Raw genomic sequence first — 15504 nt, 5'->3', positions numbered from 1 at the left:
CTCCTCCTCTGGGGTCCTGCCCTGTCCCCGGTCTGGGCTCCTTCTCTAACCTGGGCTCTTCCTGCCCCACCAGGGTCCGGGTTCGCTACCAGAAGCGGCAGAAACTGCAGTTTGAGACTAAGCTGGGCATGAACTCCCCCTTCTGAGCCATCAGCCACCATGGTCCTCATCGCCCTGGTCCTAGGGCTAAAGCCAGACCGGTTTCTGAGTCTGGGGAGTTGGTATCATGAATGTTTCGGGGTTTCCTCTCACACCCCATGGCACGGGAGGCCCAGCTCTGCATCCGACCCAGCTGTCATCCTGACCCCCAGGACTTACTGTGGAGGAGCTGGTGAGCCATGGCCTTGGCATCAGGATGGTCTGGTCTTGAATGTACAACCTAGTGCACTTAGCAGAGGGGCCCTTAGCCTCCGCCACCCGAGGGCTGCCCCCTTTAAGGTCTCTTAGCCCAGGGCCCTCTGCTCTTGGGTCTCTAGGCAGAGCCATGAACCTGGTGGGGCCAGGACCTAAGTGGCAACAGCCGCGGGAGGTCCAGACAGGCCACTGTGGAAGGCAGCAGCCTCCCTGCACCCCGCCTGTCTTCCTGGGGTAGGGGCCTGGAGGTGGTTGAGTACTTCCCCTCCCTCCTTTTGTGAGGGAGCCTCACGCTCAGACCTGAAGATGCAGACCCCGTACAGTGCCCTGGCACCTCTCCCTGTGCCCGCCTTCAAGCTGGCCTGGCACGTCAGTCTTGGGGACATGGCCCAGGTTTCCTTTTGGCCCTCTGCCCTAGTTCTCCTTGTGAGAATGTTTTTACTGGTGTATATTTTTTACTGGAAATGAGCCTTTTAGTAATGAATGTAGACTGGTTTGTATTAAAACTTGTAAACTGCTTAAGAAAAATCTGTGGCTGGTCCATGAGGCAGCCACTCAGGGGCCCACCCAAGGCTTTGGCCGGTGAGGTAGCCCCAAAGGGAGGGGAGGGCCCAAGCCTTGCTCCTTCCCCGCTGGTAGGAGCCCTCAGGCCTGGCCTAGGTAAGAACCCAGGGCTCAGAGGTCCGTGGCACAGATCCAAACACACAGCCGGATCACGTGGAATGACACTTTCATTAGGGTTAGTTGGGATAAGAGGTTAATAGTTACAGAGCAGGGCCTGGGCCACTCAGATCAGGCTTCCAGCCCCGAGGCGAGCCGTGCGCACTCTCGCCGTGGTCCACAGCCCCCGTCCCCCACGTCCTCTCAGGTGGTTATAGATAGAATAAATTTCATTTAAAATATATGCATTTCTCTCTGCTTAAAAAATAACATTTACAGTTGAAAAGGTTTGGACTTTGGGGATCTGTTAATCCCACTGGCCCCACCCCCGCCACCTTTGCCTCACTGAGGGCAGGCACGGGCAGGAGCAGGGGCAGGTGGCCACCACCGCAGAGACCAGGCCCCTGGCCGTTTAAATACATGTCCCGTGAACACCTGTGTGGAGCCGGTCAGACACACAGCCTTCTCCAGCCCAGACAGCACAGCAGGTGCCAAGAGGTCCTTGGCACTGGAGACCCTGGAGGTGGGGGAGGGCAGAGGGAGCCCCCCAGGAGCCCGGCCGCCACCTTTGTCCCCGGGGTGGAAGCTCTTGCCAGGGTCCCTGTCCATAAGCAGGGGGCTCCGCTGAGATGTCAGCCTCCGCCTTCCATGGAGACGACCCCGGCTCAGACAGCACGAGCTTCTCTGTGGGGGTACGAAGGCCGCAGATGCTGCAGGTCACGAAGGGCGCGGCTGAAGGCCACCAGGGGCTCAGTCCAGCATGGCGTCCAGCTGGTTGGCCAGGGCGTCAAACATGGTGCTGATGTCATCCAGAATGTGCTTGGTGGAGGTGCTGGGAGGGCTGCAGCGGGGGAAGGAGCGGGTCAGAGCAGAAACTGGGCCATGGCGGGCAGGGGCTGTGCCTGCGTTCCTGGCCGGTACCAAGCACCTGGTGTGCGTCTTCTCCGGGCCCTTCCGTGAGGGCGCTTGGGCTTAGGGGAGCTGAGGTGCTCAAGCTGACGTGCCTCTCAATGGCAGCCGCCAGGATCCCCCACAGGTCAGATATGGGTGACTTCAGAGCCCAGGCTCCTCCCATCCCAGTAAGGGTCGCTCCAGCCTCAGGATGGGTCTGCTCCCCTGTCCCCACCGACATTCCCAGGACCCGGGGAAGAGGAGTTAGGGGGGAGCTGTTCCTGCACTTCTGCCCTCTCCCGCCCCGCCCAGCACCCAGCACCCCTCACCCCTCTCGTTCCTCAACGCCGATGCTCTTCTCCGCCGCCCTCAGCGCAGCTGCCAGGGATGAGCTGGTCTGTTCCAGCCTCTGCTGGGCCCGGCCAGAGCCCGCAGCCCCAGTGCTCTCGGGCCTCGGAGGTGGCACAGGGCGGGGTCCAAGCCGGGGAGCCAGCTTAGGGCCAGAAAATGCCAGCTGGGTGCAGGCCACAGACACAGGCTTGGGGGCCGTTCCTGCAGAGACAAGAAGGTTGGCTGTGACTCAAGAGGGGCTGGACGCGACCCTTGGAAACAACACCCCACCCCACGGGCCCCGCCTCATACCTGCACTGGGCACCTTGATGAGGGCTGCAGGGGAAGCAGGGGGCTCCATCTCCCCAGGCTGCCCACCACCTGCCGAGTTCTCCAGAGCAGGCCCGGGGCTGGGGGCCACAGGGGGCTGGGCTGGGAGGCCGGGAGAAAGAGGCGCTGGAGCTCCCTGAGTTGGAAGGCTGCTGGGGTCAGGCCGGAGAGGGCTGGGAGCCGCTGAGGAGGAGGGCTCCCCGGGGGGCTGGGAGGGCAGGGAGGCAGAAGCGCTGGGTGTAGCACCAGCCACCCCGAAGGCCAGAAGTGCCGTCTGCAGCGGCTCTCTCTCCCGGCATTTGGGCCTCCGCTTCACAGTGTCTGACTCTGTGAGGTTGAAATCCAGGCCAGCGGGCACAGGTGCTTCCCGGGATGGGGGTCCCGCTGGCTTCGGCCGCTGTTTGATGGTCAGGTTCCCCTCCTCCGCAAACGGGAGTCCCTCCCCTGAGCTGCCCCGAGATGGGGGCGTCCCCTCCGGCCCTGGTTCTTCCTCCTCTGTGTCCGACACGGGGCCAGCTGGGGCGGGCGGGCTGGGGGGCTCCAAGGGGCCGGCTGGTTCACTCAGTGTTCGCCTTCGGGGCACAGAGGCCCCCTCCTTAGGTCCCGGGCTCCCATCTACAGGAGGAGGCTCTGTGGTGGGGCCAGAGACGGAGCTGAGGCGCTTAGGGGGTGGGGGTGGTGGGCCTTTGCGTCGGGCACGGAGGGCGAAGGACTGGCTGCGGGGAGCCCCTCGCGCTGGGGTCGGGCTAGGGCTGGTCCGCGCTAGGGCACTGCGTCCCGGCCGCCGGGTGAGGGTGGCGTAGCTGCCCAAGGCACTGCCCACCGGCCCTTCAGCCTCCCCCTCTGCTTCCCCATCCTCAGGGCCAGGGCGGCTCAGGCTGTGGGACCGGCGTTTGGGCCGAGGTGGGTCCGGAGGGGTGGCAGGGGGACCAGCCAAGTACGAGAAGGCACGAGGTGCGCCAGGAGGTGGCCCTGGGGCTGGGCTGGAGGGTGAGCCCTGGGGATACATAAACACATAAGGAGGGGCCCCCTGGCCAGGTAGTGGGGAACAAAGCTTAGGGGGCCGCTCTGTGCCCTCTGGAAGGTTCCTCTCCTGTGGGGTCCCAGGGTCTCCGCCACCGGGCTGGGGGGCAGGCTGTTCCTGTGAATGACCGGACCCTCGTGAGCGTGCTCCAATGCTCTCCTGGCTGGGGGAGCGGGCGGGGGGCAGGGGGAGGGGCTCGGGGCCACCCCCTGCCATGGCTGCCTGCAGCTCTGGGCTTAACTCGCTGCCCTGGAAGGTGAGGAGGCGTGGGCCAGCTGCAGCCGGACCGTCCCCATTCTCCAGCCCCTCGATAGCCATCAGCTCTGGGCCTTTGGCGAGCCGGCGGCCACCCTCCGCTGGGGCCTCCCCCTGCAGTAGGCCCCGCCGCAGCTCGGCCAGCCGCTTTACTCCCAGCATGAGCTTCTTCTGATGACCTGAGAGGGGAGGGGTAGAGGCCACGGGGTCAGCTGGGGCTGCAAAGGGCCACTCAAGTCCCTCTTGGCCCCCATGCTCCCTCCTGGGCTTGAACCCTGAACTGTTTCAAAGCCCTTGGAGGCACGAGGGGGGGCCGGCCAGGAGGCCCCAGGGCAGTTCTCACCGAGCTTGTTGACGCCGATCTCCTGCAGCTCCTCCCAGGTGAGGTCGGCCACCAGCCCCATGGAGTCGTAGCCACTGCTCACCAGGTGCTTGTGGTACTGCGGCAGCCCCAGCGCACACAGCCATTCTCGCAGGTCCACCTGGAAAAGGACGCCAGCCTCAGCGCCCCGGCGAGGAAGGGCCCCGATGGCCACAGCTGAGGCTGGGAGCCGAGGCTGGCCCCTGCTTACCGGGATGTAGTTGGGCAGCCATTCGGCGATGCTGAGCTGTGCGATCTCGGAGGCGATCTTCTTCCTGTGGCCAGGCTTGGTCACGCCGATGGCCGTCAGGTCCTGTCACACAGACGCGTGCCATCAGGCCCCCCCACCCCCCAGCCACTGCCCACTGGGCCCTCTGCCGCCCTCCTGCCGTGGCACCTACCTCGGGAGTCATCCGGCTGATGGTTGGCACATCGTAGCCGGCCTGCAGAAAGTGGGCGGTGTAACCTTCGAGCTGGAACTCACTGAGCCAGTTATGAATAGCCTGGGCATCCTGCGGCACGGGGGCAGAGGCCGAAGTTAACAGAGCAGCGTGTGCTGAGGCAGAGCCGAGGCCACGGCCCAGCCTCCCCGGGCGCCCGGCCTGAGGCCCATCCACACCACTGCATCCCCGGGGCCTGCAGCCCACTTCCGGGCAGGGCTCTCACCTTCCCCTCCAGCAGCTGCTCCGGCCTCACGTCCTGGGTGAAGAGCTGTTCCCCAGAGCGGTAGTTGGCCAGAGGGCGGTTGCTCAGGTTGTCTTTCAGGAGGGAGAGAGAGAGGGAATCAGAAGTGGCACACTGGAGGGGTGTCTACCCGGGTACCATGTGCCCCTCCTACCTGCCAGGGATGGGGGGTGCAGTCCCAGCAGCACCTGGTCCTCTCCTGTGGAAGGCAGCGGCTAGAGACAGGGAAGGAGCGACTCAGCATGTGGGGAGCTGACGGCAGCAGGGACAGCTCTGTCCCGCTCCCCACGCCCCCTCCCCCCTCCCACCTGGGCGTTCTCGATCAGAAGGCCAGTGCCATGGCCGTTGGCGCCCTCGGAGCTCTGCCCGCTGCCAGCACTGCGGATGCTGCCCACGCTGCCCTCGCTGCCCACGCTACTCCTGTCACCTGCTGCAGGGGCACAAGCAAAGGGGTTAGAGCCCCAGCTGGCCCCGCCAACAGCTGACTGGCAGCTTGCCACAGCCAGACGCCCACCCCAGTGCCCAGCCCTGCCCTCGGGGAGGGCGTACCTGGGCTGTCTGGGCTGAGGCCCCCCCGAGGGAGCTGGCCATAGGTCAAAGGGTGTAGGGGGTCCTCAGCAGGGGGCTGCGGTGTCCGAGAGAAGCCTGGGCGTAGGGGGTTGGGGGCCGATGGGAGGCGGGGTGCGAGGACGCCCACCCGCTTGCTGACCACCTCCACGATGCCTGGAGGGAAGTAGCCCACACGGTCCGTGCCCCTCTGGCTCTCATGGATGTGGCCCTTCCAGCGGCCGTCGGGATGCTGTTCCAGCACCTGGGGCAGATGAGGCATTGGGGAGACGATGACAGCAATCACTTCCTGCCCCAAACAAGGGCAGGCAGCCAGCCCTATAGCCACAGTCCAGCTCCTCCTCTCCCCACGAGCAGCTGATGCCCGAGTGCACCCACAGCTCTGCCCATCCTACCGGTATCCAGCACAGTCCTCGGCATGCCTCCTGGGCATACACAGGAGAGTCCCGGCGTCAGCCTGGGTTCAAATCCCAATGCTGGTGTTTGCCGTGGGGTCTCAGGCAAAACACTTTAATTTCTCTACGACTCAGTTTTATCATGCCCAGGGAGGAAACAGTTAAATAGCACCTACTTTACCCAGCGCGGGAGGAAGTCAATAAGAGTGTACATAAAGACCTTTGCAGGTGCCTACACAAGTGACAGCAATCGTTGGTGCTAGCAAAGGAACGCCCGCACCGGGTCCTCACCGTGATGACATCCCCGGCGCGGACGTTGAGAGCAGTGGGATCGTGGAGGTTCCAAAAATCCTTGAGTGCCCGGACCTTCAGGATCCCTGAGGCCTCTGAGAGAAAAGGCAGAGCAGGGCATCATCTGAGGGTCCCTAGGGTGTCTTCCCGCCCATCGTGTCCCCTTCACAACCCTCCTCCAGGTTCCTGTGGCCGCAGTCCCCTGACCAGCCCTGGTTTGGGAGCGTGACATCTCGCTCCTGGGACACTGTTCCTGCCTCCCTAGTCCCCACGGGAGTGGCTCCAGACACCCAACCTGGGCAGGATCTTCTCTCATGCACACTCACCCCGCAGGAGCTGCTTGATTTCGCGGCTGGCCTGGGAGGTGGTGAACTGATTCACGATGTCCAGCGCCGTCTGGTTATACGTGTTCCGAATGTTCACGTCCACCCCGCCCTGGGAGCCCAGCACAGCGTGAGCAGGCACGAAGTGCTCTGCTTGCCATCTCCCCCAGTCCTCACCACCACCCGGAGGTGAACAGTGAATACCGTTTTCAACTTTTACAGATACAGAAACGGAAGCTCAGAGATAGGATTGAAGATGAGCTCAAGGTCACTCGGCTGGCGAGAGGCCGAACCAGGGCTCGAACCAGGTCTGTCTGCTCTCCAGCCACAAGGCCGCGGCCCACCCAAAAGCCACGTTGTTGGCAGAGACCCCCTCCCATGCCCTCCAGCTGTCCTCAGTGCAGCCCCCAGCGGGGGGAGGGGTGAAGGCACCCACACCCACCTCCAAAAGCAGCCGCACCACCTCTGTCTTGCCGTACAGCGCAGCCTCGTGCAGCGCCGTGCCCGTCTTGGTCTGGCGGTTGACCTCGATCCCAGCTCTAAGGAGCTGCCTGTCGATTGGGGGCGGGGGGGGCGAGTCACGGGGTGGTGGGGGGCAGGAGAGGAAGCAGATTGCCGGGGGGCTGGGAGAGTGACCCAGAGCCCGAGAGAAGACGGCCGCAGGGCAGGGCACTGATGGGACATCACCCATTCCGCAGGAAGGGAATGAGGAAGTAGGGGGGCAGTGGGTACCTGATGACCTCTCTGTGGCCATTCTTGGCAGCCAAGTGCAAGGGCGTGGTGTAGTTGGGGTCACAGGGGTCCTTGGCCTCACCCTCCAGCAGTGCCACACACAAGTGACTATTCAGTAGCAGCTGGGCCACCTGTGGCAAGCAGCACCCAGACAGGTCTTTCTCCTGAGATTCCCCCGTCCCCGCCCCACAGTTGCCCAGGACCTAGTACCCCAAGTACTAGGTACTAAGTACCCCTAGTACCCCTCACCTTGAGCCGCCCAAACTCGCAGGCCAGATCCAGGGGCGTCTTCTTTGCCTTGTTGACCAGGCACGGGTTGGACTGATGCTGGAGGAGCATTTCTGACTAGGGTGGAGGAAGCTGAGTGAGGGGTCTGGCCCAGCCAGCCCCCCCGCCAACCCCCGGCTCTGGTACCCCTCACGGGCAGGCTCACGTACCACTTCGTAGTGTCCGTACTGGGCGGCCAGATGCAGCGGGATCTGCCCGTCCAGCGAGGCGGCGTTGACGGCCGCGGAGGCGCGCAGAAGCAGCCGCACGGGCTCCAGCCGGCCTTGCCAGGCCGCGTAGTGCAGCGGGCGCATGCCTGCAGAGGGGAAGGGGATCTGGGGACGTCCTGGGATGCTGCGGGGGCAGGCGAGGGCACTGGGCAGAGTCTGGAGTCACCCCAGCTGCAGGGGGAGGCAGATCCAAGGGGAAGGGCTGCTGGTTCGGTCAGGGAAACGTCTGGTTGTGTGGGGCTGAAGTCGGAATCCCACCTGGCCCCCATGGGGGGGGTCTAGGGTGGGAAGGCGAGCTGAGCCTCCTCACTTGGATAACGGGGCATCAGAACCACCCCCAGCTCCCCAGAAGGCCATGAAGATGAAAAAGAGCCAGGGAAGCTATGCGACACATATTAGCACTGCTAGGATGTGGCGGGGCAGACTCTGAAACAGGGTGTGGCCAGGGAGCACCCTGGGGTCTCACCATTGCTATCCTTAATGTCCACGGTGGCCTGAGCCTCCAGCAGCAAGGCTATGAGCTCCAGGCTGCCCCCCAAGGCGGCATGGTGGAGAGCAGAGAATCTGGTGCGGCGGGACACAAGGGAGGGGTGTCCGCTGAGTGGTCCCCCATCCCCCAAATCCTGCTCCTCCACACCAGACCCGTCCCGGAGGCTGGCAGGGCTGAGTGACTTGCCCACTGTGCCCTCGCTCCCCCACCCTGCCAGCCCTGCCGTGGGAGTGCAGAGCAGCCGGCCTACACCATGAAAGGGCTCAGTGTCTGGGCTGAGAGGCCTGTTTGTCTGGCCTCCCCCCACAGCCAGCCCAGGGGAGGGGGCCGTGGGAGCAGGAGCCTCAGGGCTCCTACCCTCTGGGGAGAAAAGGGGGCCTAGCAGGAATCTGACCCAGGAGGCCCCTCAGAGAGGCACTGGGGTCCCTCCCCTCACTCGAGGACAGCTCCACACGCAAGAGGGTGGGGAGGAACCAGAGCTCTCAGCAAACACATTCAAGGGCCAAGTTTGAGAGGGGAAGGGACTCTAGGGGCCAGGTCTTTCCCCTTACCCCTCCCCCACCCCACAGCTCTTGAGAGGGGTATGGGCTCACGCTCACCCGTCAGCGTCCTGGTAGTTGACATTGAGTCTCTTCGTGGAGCCGAGGAGCTCTGGGGGATTGGAGCAGAGGGCATCAGGACACTTTAGAATGATCTGCCCCCACCTGCATCCTGACGAGTTCTCCCTCCCCACGATTCCCCAATCCAGCTGACCTCTTGGTATGCAAGAAAGAGCCTGCCCCATGGCCCTTCGGCTGTCCTGTCCCTAGAGCTCCTCACCCGGCCCACTGGCCCATCCGCTCCAGAGTGCCCAGTGCAGGAGCCGCAGCAGGGGCCTGGCTTCTCCAGGCCCCCAGCCCAGCGTGTTTATAGAGCCAAAGAGGGCGGAAAAGGGGGGCACTGGCATGCATGCCCTCAGTGGACAGGCCCACGAGCGCATGGTTAGCATTCCTGCCTGAGCGGGACAAGGAGAGTCTCATTGTCTCCCTGGGCCGAGGGGGCTGACAGAGAGAGGAGAGGGGCACCAGATGCTGGAGGGGAGCAGGGCAGATGCCGGGGCTGGACCCTTATCGGCACACCAGAGGGGGCCATCGCCCTTCGGTGCGCCTTACACGTTGGCCCTTACTGTCCACGTGCTGTCCTCCAGCAAAACTGGTATAGCTCCCACCCCCTGCCGCGGCCACCACTCCTGTCAGGGGAGTAACTGCTGATTCTGCACCCACATGCTCCCGGCAGAGAGGTCCACGCCCCACGTAGAGGGCTCTCTGCTGAGTGATGGCCAGAGAAGCCAGAGGCACAGGCAGGACACTGGTCCATCCCCCTGCCAGGAAGGGTGACGGGATTCAGGCAGGTGTGCTCCAGGTACTGGCCAGGGTACAGGAGGGGGCGGTCCTTGGTGAGTGTTGGGAGAGGAAGAGGAATGTCTGTCGCAGGCGGCCAGTCTCCTGCTGGAACCCACCCCTGCTGGGAAGGAGGAGGCCTGGCTCAACCCAGGCTGGGCAGGGTGCCAAGCATGCTGGTCCAGGCCTGCCCTCTGGGCCCTAATGGGCCCCTGAACACCCCAGCAAGACAGGGCCTCATTCCAACAGGCAGGGATCAGCTCGGGGGTGAGGAGCATGGGATGGGGAGAGAGGGGACAGCTACATTTAGAACTGAGCTGAAGTACACTACATGCTACGGAGAAAAGGTAAATACAGAGCTGGGCAGTGATGGAGGGGTGAGGAGATGGGGGCCGCTGGCAAGAAACAGGCCTCCCTGCCTTCCTCTAGCCCCCTCGGAAAGTCCTTGTCACACAGAGCCAGTTAGGGAAGGAGAGAGGCTTTTAGGAGCAGGAAGTGTGTGGTTCCAAGTCTCCCCCTTACTGGCTGCGTGACCTTGGGCAGCCATGGGACCTCTGTGAGCAGCACTGAGGACAACGAGGTCGGCAGGAAGGAGAAAGTCCCTCCACCTGCTGCCAGGCCTGGCCAGTCCGGGATGGGGCAGCTCCGCAGTGAGATACAGTCCCTCTGGGGAGTGGCAGGACAATTTGACAGGAGGGACAGACAGGAACAGGGGCAGGGCCAGGCCGGGTGGCTCTGTTCTTTCCAGAACAATGGCCGGAAAGGCGGTGGGGGAGAGAAGCTCAGAGTGACTGGACTAGGGACCTTGGCTGGAGGGAGGAGGGTCCTGGTTCCTGGCAGTGGCTCCAGCCACTTCCCCTGCCGGGCAGCCTTCTTCCCGGCCTGGCTCTGGGGGTGGAAGGGTCGCTCCTGATTTAGGCTCAGGCAAAGGATGTGAGCTCACTGGGCCACCCTCGGCCCACTCTGTTTCCTCTGGCCAGAAAAGGAGACAGTTCGGAAAAGGGAGCAGGGGAGGGAGGGAGGGCAGGGGCAAGGCCAGGGCAATCTTGCCCTTCTCCTCCCAGCCACCTGCTCCCTCAAGAGGACCAGGGTGGGCAGGGAATGCCAACCCCCAAAGGGACCAAAGAGCAAGTGCAGGAGGCTGAGGGAGCATCTCTCTTTGGCCAGCCAGAAGGCTCTAGCCACCTACCAGAAGGAAAAAGGGGAGTCCTGACACCTCCCTTTCCATCAGTTTCCTTTGCCTCCCCCCCCCCCCGTGACATGGAGCAGGAATTCCCAGCTTCCCTTCTGAGGTCTGCTTTAGAGTCACCTAAGGAACTTTCTGATTCACACGGTCTCAAGATCTCTGTGACGATTCTAATTCTGCAGGGGAACAGGGAATCTGCACTTTCAGAACAGCCACTAGGTAATTCTGATGGGCAGCCAAGTGAAGGAGCAGAGGGAAGAGGACAGGAACTTGACTCTGATCTGCCCCATAATGGCTGTGTGACCTTGGGCAACTCGCTAATCCTCTCTGAGTGTCAGTTTCTTTATCTGTAAAGCAGATACAGATATACCAATTTCACAGGAAATCGAGGACTTAGAATATTTCGTAAACTATAAGGTCTGCAAACATCACCCTGTGATCTCCTTTCTGCTCCAGCTTTCCCTGCTTCTCCGAGGACTGGGAGGGGAGGCTCTGTGTGAAGGCTTCACAAGGAATCCCAGGACCCTGTCACTCTGTGCCTGGTGCCTACACAATGTGCAAGTCCCCTTTGGGGCTGACGGAAGGAATCTCTTCCCCTACACGCATTTCCCCTGGGGCACGGGGCATGTTCCTGGAGCCCAGCTGTGAGGTTCCCACCACCAGCGTCCAGACCCCACCCGCTTGCCCTCCTCTAGGGCCTCACTGTGAGGCCCCAGAACTGGGAGGCCAGCAGCAGCTCACCCAAGGCCCTACTGGGCAGGTCGCCAAAAATAACACAGAGGTGAAGGGAGGAGGGGGAGTGGCTCCCACCCTTGGGCCTCCGGGGCCCTCCTAGGACCTCTTTGGCACCTTCCTTCCACTGTGCTCACCCGGTATCCACTTCCCCAGGGCACAGAGGCCATACCACCTGGCCTTCCTCCCGGCCGCAGCCAAGCTCCCATACCCTGGCTCTCCTGCCCTGGTGTACAGGTGGGTACACACACATGTGCATGACTCCCAGGCCCTTCAAATCCATCCTCTGGCACCCCAAACTCCCAGGTGTGGTTGAGGATAATTAGTTGTCTTCATGTAGTCAGGGGGGCCCCTTCTTGTGCACAGGGCCAAGGTGTGTCTTGAGGTTAGAGCGCCAGCACTCTGAGGGAATCCTCCCTCCCCCCAGCCCCAGTCTGGTGGCAGGAGCTACCTCATGTCCCTGCTGGTCTCGAAACTCAGGGGATAAATCCAGTGTCCTCTTAGGACAGCTCAGAGAACTCAACCTTAAAGCCCAGAGGTTGGAGATGGGGGGGACATCTCACCACAGAGGTACCCAAGAAATGGGGTTCAGGTGTGGCTACTCATGCATGGAGCTCCCACAACCCTGTCAAGGGTTTAGGAGAAACTTCTAGAAAGTTAGCTTTGGCCACACACCCCCCCCAGCGACACAGGCAGCTAAGTCAAGGGGAAGGGGCTTTAGCAAGCACTGAGATAGTGATGAACTTTGCTTTAAGCAGTAGAGCTCTTTTTAAAAGCTATCTTCTGGGCATCCCCATTAAGCCGTCATAAATGCACATTTGCTATTGTTGAATTGGGGGATGGGGTTGGACCCACTGCTATTCAGTCTTTCCCATCCCCGCTGCCAGAAATCTCCTGCTTCCAAAGAATACATCAGAAAAACCACCTGCTAAAGGCCACTCTACAAGGGCAGGAATTTCAGTCTGTTTTATCCACTGCTGCCACATAATGGCCTGGTGCCTAGAACAAAGCCTGGCACACAGTCGGTGCTCAAAAAAACTCAAACCGAATGTATTTCAACCCATTCACATTACATGTGAGAAACTGAGGCCCAGAGAGGCTAAGTGATTTGCCTAAGGATACACAGCAAGGGGTAACCCAACTTCCTCTGTGGCTGTCCCATAGAGGCATTTCTTACAGAACAGACAGTCCTCCCACCCCCAAAACCCCAGATCACAGTGACCCCCGCCCAATCCTCTCTTTGTAGCCTGAGCACTCAGGGCAGGGTTTCAGCTAGACAGTCACCCCACCAAGCACTCACTTGTCTTTGCGGCCTTGACCTTAGCCACCAGTTTCTGCACACCAGTCACATCTCCGTTCTTGACGGCGAGGATCAAGTCCTGTTCACGACCCATTCCGGTCCCTGGTCTGGGCTCTGGGATCAGGAGTCCAGGCAGAGGCAGGAAAACTTCAGGTCTAAGCCAAGGCGTCAGGGTGCCATGCCTTGGCCCGTTGGAGGGCCAGGCGTCCTGGTGAAGCGAGTCTGGTTTCCCAAGCAGTGGGCTTCTTGTTAGGCACTGATGGGTACTCCCTCAAAGTGTTTCATGAGCAGCCACCACAAGCAGGAAAACCGATTTCTGAGGGGGTGGAGACCACGTGGAAACCTGGACAGATACCTTCTTGCAGTGTCTGACGGCCCAGGGATGGGCTGGGACTGGGCACGCGAATCTTCCCGGCGCGGCTCGGGAGCACCAATGCCCACCCAGAGCGCAGTCAGCATTCCCTCGGGCCTCGGGCAGCAGCAGTGGACAAGTCTCAGGGGTCTGGAAAAAGGTGCAGCGCCTCTGCTGAATGTGGGGCCAGGCCTGCGAGGGTCCCAGAAGCAGGGCTCAGAAGTGTAGGCCAGGGCTTCTAGGGAGCCCCCAAACCACCCTCGCTGCCCTTCGGAGTCAAGGAAGGGCCAAGCCACTCAAAGGGGGAAGACAGCTGCCAGGCATGAGAGGAGTATTTGGGGGGAGGCGGTGACTTTCTGGGAGAGGGAGGCTGAGTCACTGAGGCCCCAGGGCACCTGGCAGCACCTCAACCTGGGGCAGGAGGGGCCCTGGCAGCACGACACACAGAGGCAGGCTGGGCCAGCAGCCTGTTCTCCACAGCCCCGGGCTCTGACACCCACAGACAACTGGTGGGCCAGAAGGTGGGGCCTGGAAGGGTCAGGCACAGGCAGACAGGCAAGGGTCACTCCCTGTGGAAGGTGCCTTCCCCAGACTCCTCCCAATCTAAGCTTTACTATAATAGCTGGATGCCCTAGCCCCAGGCTCTTTAAGTATTCAGAGCGCGGAGTGGGGAGCTTACAGCTCCCCATTTCTGGCAGGGGTCTGACTGCTGGACTGGGAGGCTTTACAGCACCTGTTGCTGACCCATCCTCACCCCTTGTGCGGGATGGGGAAACAGTGGGGTGCAGAACAGAGACAAGAGCTGGGGCGTGCTGGCAGAAGGGGCTGCCTGGCCCCCCCAAGCCTGAACCTGAGGCCCGGAGCCCCGACTTCACTGCAGAAAAGCTTACGTCAGTTCTCAGTGGCCAGGAATTTGTTGCCCGAGCCCTGTAGCATGAGACCCGTGCAGGCCTGGGGCCCTAGCTGGGATCTCCTTACTCCTAGAACGTCCCAAGCCCAACCCAGATGGCACTCCAGCTCTTGCCCGCAGCCGACACAGGAGGAGGACGCCCCTGGTAGTGCTTGGGGTCGGGCTGGCTCCCCCGCCCCCCGGAATGCCCGTCCAGCGCCGCGCAATCCCCCCAACCCAGCCCAACCAGGGCCGACCCGGGGAACAAAGCGGCGGGAGCGACCGGGAGAGCCAAGCGCCAGAGGGATTGATGCGGGAGGACGGAACAGGGGCGCGAAGAGGACGGAAGGAGCAGAGACGAAGGCTCCCGCCGATCTCGAAAGAAAAGTTAGTTTGTGCCCGCCCTCAAAGGTGCTGACCCCCCGCGCAGGCCCCGCAGTCTCACCTCTCCCAGCTGCCCCGCCGGGGGTCTGGCTGGCCCTGCTTGGTCCCTGGCACCCTGGATGGTGGCTCCCACTGCCCCCCTTACCCCCTTTCTCCTCCTTCTCCTCCTTTTCCAAGACCGGCTCGGCACCTCCCGCAGGAAATCCCGCCCCTCCCCCCTCCCTCCAGCCGGATCGGGAGCGGAGTGACTGTCCCGGCAGCGCAGTCGACCTGTCAGTCAGCGCCTACGGCCCCGCCCCCATCCGTACCAGACCCCGCCCCCACCGCTGTCGTCCGGCCCGGGCACGCGGGCCGGGTCAGCGCATGCGCCCAGGTGAGGCGGCGTGGTAGGGGCGAGAGTGCGAGCCGTGCTCCCCGGCCTGCGGAGCCACCGCGACCTGGGGCTCTAGAGTTCAAACGCAAGGGCTAGATGCCCTGTTTGTGATTGAATGGGAGAAAAGACGTGATGTGAAGGGGTCTGGAAACCGAGTCCTGGGGACGCCACTTGGGAAGCCCCCGCTCTTTTTAGCTCCTCGCCCCTCCTGGGATTTCCACGTTGACCTCCGCCCGCGACCGGAGCCGCCGACCCGCAGCCGCTGGTTGGAGCAATGGTGCCACCTAGCGGACCATGTCGGAGCGGCCCATGGTGGCGGCGGCGGCGGCGGGGACCCCAACCTCGAGGGAGTGCTAATGACGGCCTGGAGTGGCGCTTCAGCACCATCGTGGGCCGGACAGCTCCTCCCGCCCCCGAACCCTCGAAACCCGGCTTCCGAGCCCCACGGAAGGGATCCAACGGAAGACCCAGAAGGAACTCCGAACCTACCCAGACCGCATCTGACAGCCCCTGGTGGCCCCTCTGCGAGGCTGGACTGTGGGAACCTACAACTCTCCCTTCTTTAAACCCTCCCTCTCTCCTCGTCCAGCCTGAGTGGTGGAGACTAAGCGGCCCAGGGCTGCGGAGGGGAGGGTCACACATTTGACTGTCCATACTACACTCTCAGATGCCGGGTTCCTCAATTTTTACTACAGAGGAACTCGGGGGGGCGCTGGGGAGGAGAG

The 15504-nt window shown here is 62.5% G+C and overlaps 2 protein-coding genes across 8 annotated transcripts in view; one reads left to right on the top strand and one right to left on the bottom strand.

Annotated features, from left to right (window-relative positions):
• Window positions 1–1258, top strand: part of TMEM94 (transmembrane protein 94) — a 33886-nt gene extending 32628 nt beyond the window's left edge. For all 6 annotated transcript variants that reach the window (XM_047709035.1, XM_047709034.1, XM_047709032.1 and 3 more), the window contains one exon: window positions 74–1258. In XM_047709035.1, coding sequence (XP_047564991.1) covers window positions 74–146 — 73 coding nt within the window. In that variant the 3' untranslated portion in view covers window positions 147–1258. The remainder of the gene's footprint in view (window positions 1–73) is intronic.
• Window positions 1068–14624, bottom strand: CASKIN2 (CASK interacting protein 2). Of its 2 annotated transcripts, none has more exons than XM_047709036.1 (20): window positions 14468–14624; window positions 12782–13325; window positions 8784–8835; window positions 8161–8258; window positions 7635–7780; window positions 7447–7542; window positions 7198–7328; window positions 6908–7016; window positions 6469–6577; window positions 6143–6237; window positions 5439–5700; window positions 5198–5319; window positions 5044–5104; window positions 4872–4963; window positions 4607–4717; window positions 4417–4518; window positions 4188–4326; window positions 2548–4023; window positions 2235–2457; window positions 1068–1855 (listed from the first exon to the last, which is right to left on the bottom strand). In XM_047709036.1, the coding sequence occupies exons 2-20, from the start codon at window positions 12873–12875 to the stop codon at window positions 1765–1767; spliced, it is 3609 nt and encodes a 1202-aa protein (XP_047564992.1). In that variant the 5' UTR covers window positions 12876–13325; window positions 14468–14624; the 3' UTR covers window positions 1068–1764. The 2 variants fall into 2 exon arrangements, with proteins under 2 accessions (XP_047564992.1, XP_047564993.1); XM_047709037.1 differs by having other exon boundaries at window positions 12782–13283.
• Window positions 14625–15504: the final 880 nt, after the last annotated feature.

This window comes from Lutra lutra, chromosome 16, assembly GCF_902655055.1.
Source record: "Lutra lutra chromosome 16, mLutLut1.2, whole genome shotgun sequence".
Taxonomy (NCBI): domain Eukaryota; kingdom Metazoa; phylum Chordata; class Mammalia; order Carnivora; family Mustelidae; genus Lutra; species Lutra lutra.
The sequence above is the reverse complement of the archived record's forward strand: the minus strand, read 5'-3'. Positions and strand labels throughout refer to the sequence as shown.